Here is a 12,042-nt window from a genome sequence, read left to right on the forward strand (position 1 = left end):
CCATTTGATCCCTTTTTATATCTTCTATTTCTCTGCTGAGACTGTCTATCTTTCCATTTGTTACAAAGGGGTTCACACTTACTTGTTGGAGCTTTAGGGAACTCTTAAGTAGGTCACAATACAGTTTTCCTAAGAGAACATTTTGGTGAAATATCTCCTTGTGTTTTCTCCTGCAAAATGCATATGAATACATGGAAGTATCTACTAATGAAGAGTTACACTACAGAGAGAAACCTAAATATTGAATCTCATTATCAGAGATCCCTAGTCTATTTTCTATCCCTTAGGTGTTTAAAGGCCTATTGTTTACTATTACCCTGAAAAGTAATCATACTTATGTAAGTCTAATGTCCCAAGATAACAGCATCCTTCTTGTGACCTGCAGCTTCTCATAATTAGGCCTTAAACTTTACACCTAGGAGGTGTTTCAAACCTCTGCACATGACAACATCCTTTAGTCCTGTAATCAGTGTTTTCTATCCCAGCCTGCCTTTTGTTTAGACTTCTGACTCAAATGTTTAATTATGGAGATGACAGTGCTAAAAAACTATGGGATAGTAGACCCAGCTCCCTCCCCATACCCTTTATTTGGAAACTATTCCTTCCCACCACATGTGGAGCACACAGAAGCTGCCATGATTTTAAAGACCCTGATCTCTTAGCTGTGGTGGATATTTTTCAGCAGCTAATCATTTATTCCAGTTGGGCAATCGGAGACCTTCAGGATTTTAAAATTTGGTATTAACATAAGACAGTGTGTGTGTTAGCCTTTGTGGGTAGGAGCTGTAAAATGTGAATTGAAGACAGTTGGTGACTTTGTTTGCTGCCCCGTGGAGGTCGTGATATTCAGTGAGAAAAAATGAAGCTGACACACAAACATCAGAGAAGGGGAGACAGACACAGAGTTCTGTGGCACTCAACGCCCCCAGTTCCGGCTGTGCCTAAATTCCAGCTTCATTTGTTCTTACCATCCCAATATTCCCATTATTTGGTTTCTAAAATTTGCTGAGTTTGCTCACCATTGTACATCTAATATCAAACATGGAGCCCGGCAATTCAAATAAGCCAGATTAGATAGATCTCCATCTATATCTGTATCTTTATCTATTTTTATATCTCTCTATGTGTATGTTGAATGAATGTTGAATCACAAGTGGCACCAGGAATTCCAATACATTCCCCTTTTAATCTAAACTGGATTTCTGCCACTTTTAACAGAGTTCTAACCTCCACAGTAACCTAAAACACCTACTGCAAACATTACTTAGAAATCTCTTTTATTTTTCTACGTTGGAGGAAAACAGTTGCAGATGTTAGTGGCTTGTACTGGGGTATTGGCAGTGAAGATAGAAGTTGATAAACTAGAGATACATTATGGACTAAGGAGTCTCAATAAACCAGGAGATTGACATCCTTGTGGATTATCTAGGCCAGTAATCCTCAAACCTTGGTAGTGAGCTAACAGAATCATCTAGGGAGTTACCAAAACAGATTGCTGAGGATTCGGTAGCCTGGGGTAGAGCCCAGGAGTCCGTACTCTCCACGAGCCCTGGAGAAATTCTGAAACGCCTCCAGGCTTGAAACAACCATAGATTTTTGCCATTATTCCAGGTCAGCTTTATTTCCATAGCCCAGAAGATCTAGGCTAACTGCTCACATGGCCCAGTCAGCATGGGTTAAAAGCATAGACTAATCTCAAAGCAGTAACACCACATTAGGAAGCAGCAATGGGTGTTCCAGATTCTGGCCTAGTGACAAGCAAATTCAAGCCCCCGTGGCCAATCTAACCTCAAACAGCAGGAGTGCTTGGGGGAAATGAGATCTCGTATTCAATTGACTTCTCTAACTAACCTTGTTTTGGATACTTAACTTTGTTAAGAAAGTTTTCTAAAAGTGTGTGGTCTTGTCTTTTTGTAAAAGGCAGAATAGTAGGCACACGTGAATCTTTGATAATTGGGGTCCTTCTTAGCTTCCGGACTGTCTTCATTAACATAGTCTGGACTGGAACTGGTGAGTTGGCCTGAAACAGCAGACTCCCAAGGCAGAAGCTGAGGGGAGGGGAACCTTAATGCCCCCCACTCCCTAGGATCCCCAATAGTCCTCCCCAAATGAGCCACCACAAATAAATATATGTGCTACATAAAAATAATAGATTTGTGTCTGCTAAGGGAAAAAGGGTTTCAAGCTACCCCAAATAAGCATACAGTCTAAGTAAAAGAGTTCCTTAATCTCCCCTGTTGCTGCCCCCAAAATCCTCTTTTATGGAAATTCCAAAACCATCACTGGCTCCAGGAAGGATTTGATGCCAGTCCAAACTCTTTTCTATACATACTGGTGTCAGCCTAAAATTCTAATAATTTTCTTTTGCTTCCAGCCAAGATGGAATAATAGAGACCAGATATACATTCCCATCTGGAACAACCAAAACTGGACAAAACATAGGCAAAAAAAAATAGCTTTTAAGACACTAGACATCAGGCAACCAAAGACAGTGACCCCTGATAGGGGGGAAATAATCAAGGTGAGACCTAATGATTGCCTCAGTTTACTTCCTTGAAAAAGTTTCCAGGCCACGGTGTAGAGTGGGGGTAATAGATACTGATTGTGGTGATGGTTTCCGGGATGTGTATATATATATATATGATAAAACATATATATACGTGCAGTTTCTTCTATGTTAATCGTACCTCAATAAAGCTGTTAAAACAAAATTCTATGAATAGAGCTTCTTTCCTGGAGCTGTTGGCTTTGATGCCTGCTAAAATGGAAATCCCACCGAGGGAGTCACCATTTTAAATTTGTATTATTAAATGATCACACTGTGGTTTCAGTAAAAACCCAAGCACAAAATTTTATAGGGAGAGCAAAGATGCTTACTAGGTGCTATGGTTTGAATAACTGACCCCTCCAAAACTCATGTTGCAATTTAATCCCTAATGCAGCAGAATTGAGAGGTGGGGCCTTTAAGAGGTGATTGGGTCCTGTGGTCTCTGCCCTCAAAATGTCAATAGCGCCCCCTTGAGAAAGCCTGGTAGAAGGAATTCAGCTGCACTGGCTGTCGGGCCCTTCCCTAACACTGTAGCACTGTAAAGGAGTCTCAATGTCTGTTTTGAGCTAGGGCTTGCAATGCTAAATAGAACACTTACTTGTCAATCCTGTCTTAGCCAGTAAGCTTTTCTAATGTTTTAGCTTCAAATATAATCAGAACCTCCAAAGTCTTGAGAACTCTGGCAGTCACACAGAGACCATTTTTATAGCTAATTCCTTAAACTCTAATTTAAGCACCTTTAAGAAAATTATACAGTTACTGTAGCCAACTTTCCACCAATTTTCTTGTCGAGGATAATTGGTTGTATGGTTAAAATTCTATAAAGTAAATTGGTAAAGTGTTCCAGTAGGGAAAAAAAAACTTCCTAAATTTTTTTTTTTTTTTTTTTTGGTGAGACAGGAAGTTATGATAATGAAATTTAGGTTTAGAAGAGACCTTGCAGATCCTCTTGTTCAAACAGTGAGGTGAGAATGAGAGAAAGTACAGTGCGAAAAGGCCCCTGTCCAGCCACTTAAGCAGCACAGCATGGTACACCATAGGTGTGTGAATACTCGCCAGTTAGGAGTTCACTTTGCAATGTTTTCCTAACCTGAATATTTCCCCCTTGCCATGAGCTGTCTTTCAGGGTCCCAATTCACATTAATTTTCTCCATGCCTATGTAACCCTTGACTGGCAGCTCCTAGAATCCTATGCTCCTAACTTAGTAAACTCCTTTTTAAATGTACACCCAGACTTCACTCTCACCTTCCGGACTGAAATTTCAACTGCAGATGAACTTCTCCACCAGGTGAGGCCCACTAGGACCTCAAGCAATTAAGACAAATTAATGTCTAAACTTGGGCTTAATCCCTCCTGCCATACCTATTTCTGTGAAGGGTATCACCATTCCGTCACCCCAGCTTGAAACCACAGTGGTTTCTCTCTCCATCTCTCCTATTTTCACTCTATCACCTGTCCTGTGGATTCTGCCTCTGAAGTGTCTCTTCCAAAATCCACCCCTTTCTCTTTATTCCTGCTACCGCAAGCCCAAGTCAGATTCTTATGACTTCCCACCAATCTTTGATCTATCCCCACCTCAATCCTTTTTTTTTTTTTTTTTTTGAGATAGGGTCTCACTCTGTCACCTAGGCTAGAGTGTGATTATAGCTCACTGTAACCTTGAACTCACAGGCTTAAGCAATCCTCCTTCCTCAGCCTCCCATGCATGTACTACAGGTGCATACCACCAGGCCTGGCTAATTTTTAAAATTTTTTGTAGAGATAGGACCTCACTATGTTGCCCAGGCTGGTGTCAAACTGCTGGCCTAAAGTGATCCTCCCACCTTGGCCTCCCAAAGCACTGGGATTACAGGCATGAGCCACTGTGCCTGGCCCACTTCAATCCATTTTAAGCACTATCATCAGATTATTTTTTTGTAATAATCATTTTTATCATATCATTCTCCTGGTCAAAACTTTCTATGGTTTTCTCATATCCTATGAAATGAAATGTAAAGACTTCATTTGGACTTTTAAGACCCTCCAAAGTATGGGCCCAATTTCATTTTCAGGTTCCATTTTTAAATCACACTGGACTGCTTACTGTTCCTAAAACATGTTCTGTTTGTTTCCTGCCTCTATCCCTCTTCCTTTCTTTTCTCCAACCGCAATATCCCATCTCCATGTGCACTATTCCTTTACCAACTGTCTTCTGGCATCTTGACTGAACATAATCTTTCCCTTCTTTAAATCTCTTTGACAAATAGCTCAAACTCATTTAGGGCATTTAGCATGTGTACTTTGTATTATTTTTATTTTTGCAAAGGCTGTATATCGTGGTTAGAATCAGCTTCTCGAGGATCAGATCTCTGCCTTAATCATCTTTGTATCCATTATAAGTACTAACATGGTACCCTACACAGAGCTGGAGCTAATAGAGGTCTTTGAATTTAATTTTAATCAGTTATTTATCTATATTGTAACATCTATATATTCAGTTGAAATGAGAAAAATTATACTTTACTGTTTAACTAACTGGATTTGAATTTAGGAGAAAGTTCTCTCAAAATAGCTTCATTATTACATATGTGAGATTAATAGAACTCAGTACAAAGCCATTAGTAGAGAAAAAGCATTAAGAAAAACAAGTCACAATGTAAGATCAGTTTTGATGAGCAAGTTAAAAACCTACTCCAAACAACAATCTTACCTGAGAGAGGAGTCATTCAGACTTCTAGGTTCTTTGCCTCTCCAAAAGACAGGGCCATTATTCTCTTCCTTGACTTAAAAAAAAAAAAGTTACTCAGTTATTAATTAAATAATGAAGAAAACCTAGTCGCAAGTACTGATTTGATGACTGTTCCTAAATCCTCTCAAAAACTTGGCAAGTCCAAAATTACACGTTGAGCAGCATGATGGAGCAAAAAGAACACTGGCTTTGACATTAAAATGTGCTTAAGTTCAGACTCCTCCAATAACTTTATCACTCTGGCCTCAGCATCTCTCTCTCTCTTTTTTTTTTTTTTTTTTTTTGACACAGAGTCTCATTCTTTTTGCCTGGGCTAGAGTGCTGTAGCGTCATCCTAGCTCACAGCAACCTCAAACTCCTGGGCTCAGGCGGTCCTCCTGCCTCAGCCTCCCGAGTAGCCGGGACTACAGGCGCACACCAACATGCCTGGCTAATTTGTTTTCTATTTTAGTTGTCAGCTAATTTCTTTCTATTTTTAGCAGAGACAGGGTCTCTCTCTTGCTAAGGCTGGTCTTGAACTCCTGCCCTCAAGCAATCCTCCCACCTCAGCCTCCCTGAGTGCTAGGATTACAGTACTCATTTGTAAAAATGAGGATGATAATTCTGTGAAAGAAAATGAGATTAATGTATATAAAAATGACTTATGTGATGCCTGGCAGAGTAGGTATGCAATAAACATTAGCTTAAAGTAAAAAATCAAAAAAACCAATCATAATTTCACATCAAGAAAACTGTCATATCTTTCCCATTATGTGAGTGTGTTTTGTTTGTTTATTTTGGGGAATAAGTAATAATAGTGTCTAATAAGTATTCTGAACATGAACCAAATTTCCATAAACTACTGCAAGAGGTCAGTATTCGCTACACAGATTCCATCCCCAGTGGAAACCCAAGTGTTCCCTGCCTAACTTCCTTCCCATCCCTGCGGAAGAAGAATTAGGAGAGTGAAGGATGCAGACGCCATCCACAGAGCAAGGGAGGGAAAGAGGGAAAGCCCTCGCTCCCACAGAGACATCCTTTCAGAGATTTCCCTGGCTCTCTGAACTGTTTGCTTTCTTGGCTTGTGTGCTCCCCTTTCCTCCTCCTACTCTCTTTTTCTCAGTTTAATTTTCTTATGAGGTAAAATTTACAAAAAATGAAATGCAAAATCTCGAGTGTACTTGCACTGAGTTTGACCCATTTTCTTTTGAACTGTTCTGTGCAGCTCTTATTCCTTATTTTTGTGTGTCTGAGAGGAGCCCAAGACACGACCATGTCTGGGAGAAAAAACTCCCTCACTTTAGAGAGCCAAAGACAGTGCAGGATGGGTCTGCAGAGACCTGGAGGCCACAGGCCATTACGGCTTGCTCTAGTCTAGGTGTAAGAGGTCAACCCAGCCCCTTAACATGCAGCATAGCCTGTCAACAGCAGAGACCACCCAGGGATTTGAGACAAAAGACCTGATGAAAAAAAGCATTCTTGGGGAAACTGCAGCTGCAGGAGGTGGCTGTTGGAGGAGTGGAAGTGTAGTGGTTGCTATGGTCTGAATGTGTATGGCCCCCAAAATTCATATAGTATTTAGAGGTAAGGCCTTTGGGGAAGTCCCGAGGGCTCAGGCCTCATGAATGCCATAGAGCCCTTATAAAAGGTTGAAGGGGATGCCTTAGTCTCTTCTGCCCCTGTCCTCACACAGTGTGAGGACACAGCATTTGTCCCTTCCACCATGTGAGGATATAGCAAGAAGATGCCATCTTTGTGGGAATTTTTGTTTTTTGTTTAAAGAGGTTTAGTCTCAGCCGAATGTGTGTGACTGGCCTAGAGGACATGGCCTCAAGACATCCTGAGAAAATGTGCCCACCATGGTTGGGTTACAGTTTGGTTTTATACATTTGTGGAGACTGGAATTATGTGTAAGAGCCTAAGTCAATAGATGGAGGGTGTACATTGGTTTGGCTCTAAAAGGCAGGACATCTAGGGGGTGGGGCTTACAGATTATAGGTGAGTTTAAATATTCTTTGATTTGTGATTGGTTAATGAAATGAAGCTTTCCCTAAAGGTTTTAACTTAAGGTAAGGATCTCTATTAAGCAGAGATAAGCCATGGGACATACATTCAGACTCCCATGATCTGTTAATTAAATCAATGGCCTACAAGTGTGGTTTAAGCTTTGTTTTGTACAGCCTTAGGCCTGTTGATGAGTTACAAAGGATAGCTCCACGAAGGGCGGGGGGCATGATGGAGGTGTGTCAGACCGCCCTTCTCATGGCCAGCAACTCAGCTTTAGGGTTTTTCTGGGGTCCCCTTGGCCAAGAGGGGGTCCATTCAGTCAGCCGGGGGACTTAAGGTTTTATTTTAGTTCACAATTCCTCCCTTTTGGCCACAATCTGCCAGAGGCAGCATCGATAGCCAAACTTTTATTTTGTGCCATTGCTGCCAGGGTGGTGTGGCTACTTGCCCTAGGTCCATCCAGGCCCTCGGTGGGACCCCTGTGGCCTAGGGGACTCAAAGCCAAAAAGGCTGACAGCCAATTAAATGTTCTAGGCCAGGCAGGAGTAGAGGTGGACAGGCACTCATCAACCTTTTAAAACCTTCTAGGAAGATGCCATCTTTGAAGCAGAAAGCAAGGCTTCTCCAGACACTGAATCTGCTGGTGCCTTGATCTTGAATGTCCCAGCCTTCATAACTATAAGCTATAAATTTCTGTTGTTTATAAATTATCCAGTCTAAGGTATTTTTATAGCAGCAGGAATGGCCATCTGTCATTTTGTCTTCCCAGCACTGCCCGTTTTTTGAAGAACTACCTTCTTGCTACAGTTACCATGAGGAGCCTCATCCTTAAAAGAGAAGAAAAAGACTTTGCTGCTTCCCTGAAACAAGTGATGCTCAAGCTTCAGTGCCCCTCACTTGCACGAGTTCCTTCCAGAGTTTTAGGAGAGGCCCTAGCAATGTGTTCACATGGCCAAGTGATTTTATAAATCAAAGGGAAAAATTTCAACCACAACCATTTTCCTTCTTAAGAGTGGCATAAGTACTTTGTATTTGTGATTTCTTCTGTACAGAAGTGGACCACTGGGCTTGGATGCTGCAGGCATTGTATTTAGTGTTCTAACTCTTTTTTTAATGGTGGGCTCTCCAAATTGTATGAATTTTACTCCCCTCAAAACCTGGATCCACTCCTGCCCTAGCCTTAGCTGACAGGTCTAGAGGAGGGCATCTGATCCAAGCCGAGCTAATCGATGTCTCCCCCTGGATTTGTGACATACCAGAGAGACAAAGCTAGGAGTCTTTGAACTGGATTGGACTGGCTGGACTCTAGTAGAATGTCCCCCACAGGCTGCGCAGGTTGTAGAACAGGCCTCTGGGTTTCTGGTCTTCCACTATTTGGCTCTTCTGTTCCCTTTTTGATTCCCTAAGAGACTCCAGAATCTTCCAGAAAATCCCCCTTGACATTAAGATAGGCAGAATATTTTTTTTTTATTTGCAAGCTAAGAACCTTTAAGATCCTAATCATCACAGTCACTTCTAATAGTATTAATTTCACAAACTTTGACACCGATTGTAATACATATAATGCCTTGATTTTTACAAAGGATAGTGGAACTGGAATTGAATGGAACATACTAGCACTTGTGACCCATAGATCAGACAGATTTAAGCTTATCTCTTGCTTCAGAATCACATATTACAGAATGCCTAGGGGGTGACCCACTGGGTCCTGGGTATACAGCAATACCTAATCTCAGGGAACACTTAGCTTGGAGAACAGAAAATACAGAACACATCACTATTACATTGCTGGAAAGGGGGAAGAAATCTCTAAGACTTATCTATTAGGAAGGTAGTATCACCTAAACAATCATCCTGTACCTAGTTGTAAGTTGTCTCTTAAACCTACTTTCATACAAGTTCACTACCTGAACTCTCTCTTTTTTGTGTGAGGCCACCAAAAGGTTGTGACAAAACAACTTTGGTGTCAATGTCCCTGCCTCTATGTTATCTTTAAATTTTAATTTGTAACAATGGTGTGTAGAATCTTAGGACCATCTGTGCTCTCCATTTAAACATAAAGTATAGTTCAATCTCTGTTTTCACACTTGGTGGAACGTCTGTCTACTGACACCACTGACCAGAGTTTGGCAGGGATAATGACAAGAGAGCTTGAATACGGAGTTATCTGCCGCTGTATTCTCTCGTGTGCGTGTAGCAGTTTATACTCTTCAGTGGCTTAGATATGAAGTCCTTTGATCACTCAGTACAACGCATATCTGATGGAATGTTCAGTTGTACTGTCTAGCTGAGAAACATGTTTTAGAAGGGACACTACAAAAATAATACATCTGCTTTCTCAATTGCAAGAGGCATGATTATATTTGTCAAAATCTTATTCCTGCGGGGAAGACTGTCAAGCTTCCATGTTTAAAAATAACCACTCAACCTGAGAGACTCATCAGTGCCTTGTGATTTTAGTTTGACCTCACCTCACTAGTTTTAGAAAATGTCTACGTTTTAGGTTAAAAAAAACATGCACACACACACACACAGTATGTATATATTTGTTTATTCACACACACACAGGGTTATCCCTCAGTATCCATGGGGGATTGATTTCAGGATCTCCCACAGATTCCAAAATCCAAGGATGCTCAAGTCCCCGATGTAAAACGGTGTAGTATTTGAATATAACCTGTGTACATCCTCTGTATACTTTAAATCATCTCTAAATTACTTATAATACCTAATACAGTATAAATGCTATGTAAATAGTCATTATATTATATTGTTTAAGGAATAATGAAAAGAAAAAAAGTCTGTACATGTTCAGTAGAGAAGTATTTTTTTTTAAGAGACAGGCTCTCAATATATTGCCCAGGCTGGAGTGCAGTGGCTATTCACAGGTGCAATCATAGCACACTACAGCCCCGAACTCCTGGGCTTAAGCCATCCTCCTGCCTCAGCCTCTTGAGTAGCTGGAACTACAGGCACATGCCACCATGCCTGGCTTTTTCTCGAATTTTTGATCTGAGGTTGGTTGAATCGATGGATGCAGAACCCCCAGTTATGGAGGGCCAACTCTCTATCTATCTATTTAGTTGACCCTTGAACAGTATGGTTTGAACTGCATAGGTCCACTTATATGTGGATTTTCTTCTGCCTCTGCTACCCCTGAGACAGCAAGACCAGCTCTTCGTCTTCCTCCTCCTCCTCAGTCTATTCAATGTGGAGATGATGAGGATGAAGACTTTTATGATGATCCACTTCCAAGTAATGAATAGTAAAATATGTTTTCTCTACCTTATGATTTTCTTTTTTTTTTTGAGACAGAGTCTTATTCTATTGCCCTAGCTAGAGTGCCGTGGCGTCAGCCTAGCTCACAGCAACCTCAAACTCCTGGGCTCAAGCGATCCTCCTGCCTCAGCCTCCCGAGTAGCTGGGACTACAGGCATGCGCCACCATGCCCGGCTAATATTTTCTGTATATATATATTTTTAGTTGTCCAGATAATTTCTTTCTATTTTTAGTAGAGACGGGGTCTCGCTCTTGCTCAGGCTGGTCTCGAACTCCTGACCTTGAGCGATCCACCCGCCTCGGCCTCCCAGAGTGCTAGGATTACAGGCGTGAGCCACTGCGCCCGGCCATGATTTTCCTAATAACATTTTCTTTTCTCTAGTTTACTTTATAGTAAGAATACAGTCTATAATACACACAACATACAAAATATGTGCTAATCGACTGTTTAGTAAAGCTTCTAGTCAGCAGTAGGCTATTAGTAGTTAAGTTTTGGGGGAGTTACAAATTGCACATGGATTTTCAACTGCCCAAAGGTCAACCCCTGCATTGTTCAAGGGTCAACAGTAGAGATATATATATAATTTTGGTCCAGTTTACATTTCACTAAATTATGTTTCATTCTGGTTTGGAGATTCATCTATTTAGCTTCATGCCAATATTTTAAAATATACCACTAAAGCCTTTAAGGTCTTTTCTATGATTCTAGAGCTGCAGTGAATATTTATTAATAGTAGCCACTAGCCACCTGTGGCAATTTAAATTTAATTAAATTGAAATTCAGGCCAGATGCAGTGGCTCATGCCTGTAATCCCAGCACTTTGGGAGGCTGAGGCTGAAGGATCGCTTGAGGCCAGGAGTTTGAAACCAGTCTGGGAAACATAGTGAGACCCCCATCTTTACAAAAAATTTAAAAATTAGCCAAGCTGGCGATATGTGCCTATAGTCCCAGCTACTCGGGAGGCTGAGGTGGAAGGATCACTTGAGCCCAGGAGATGGAGGTTACAGGAACTAGGATCACACCACTGCACTCCAGCAACACCCTGTCTCTGATAAAAAATAAATAAATTCAGTTATTCAGTAACATTACCCACATTTCAAGTAGTCAAGTAGTCAATGGCCGGCCACAGGTAGCCAATGGCTACTGTATTAGACATAATTAGACTAAATATAGACTATCTCCATCATTGTAGAAAGTTCTATTGGATAGTGCGGTTCTCTAATGCACCTGAAATTAAATGGTGAATAACCCAATCCATTCAAAAGCTTTAGCTACTCATACAGTTACGCTACCATCACTCTATTCCCATCAGCATTGTTCATTTAGAGTTTAATAATCATCCTCTTTCAGCTAAATGTAAAAAGTGCAATTCATAAAGTGCTAATTGTGGGCCAGGCGCGGTGGCTCATGCCTATAATCCTAGCACTCTGGGAGGCCGAGGCGGGTGGATTGTTTGAGCTCAGGAGTTCGAAACCAGCCTGAGCAAGAGCGAGACCCCC

At 41.2% G+C, this 12,042-nt stretch overlaps 1 protein-coding gene across 1 annotated transcript in view; it reads right to left on the reverse strand.

Annotated features, from left to right (window-relative positions):
- Nucleotides 1–12,042, reverse strand: part of LOC105824182 (chromosome unknown open reading frame, human C12orf56) — an 82,181-nt gene that overhangs the window by 37,283 nt on the left and 32,856 nt on the right. Inside the window, 1 exon segment of the mRNA XM_012661547.1 lies at nucleotides 5,239–5,311. Coding sequence (XP_012517001.1) covers nucleotides 5,239–5,311 — 73 coding nt within the window.

Source organism: Propithecus coquereli, unplaced genomic scaffold (genome assembly GCF_000956105.1).
Source record: "Propithecus coquereli isolate 6110/MARCELLA unplaced genomic scaffold, Pcoq_1.0 Scaffold72, whole genome shotgun sequence".
Lineage (NCBI taxonomy): Eukaryota > Metazoa > Chordata > Mammalia > Primates > Indriidae > Propithecus > Propithecus coquereli.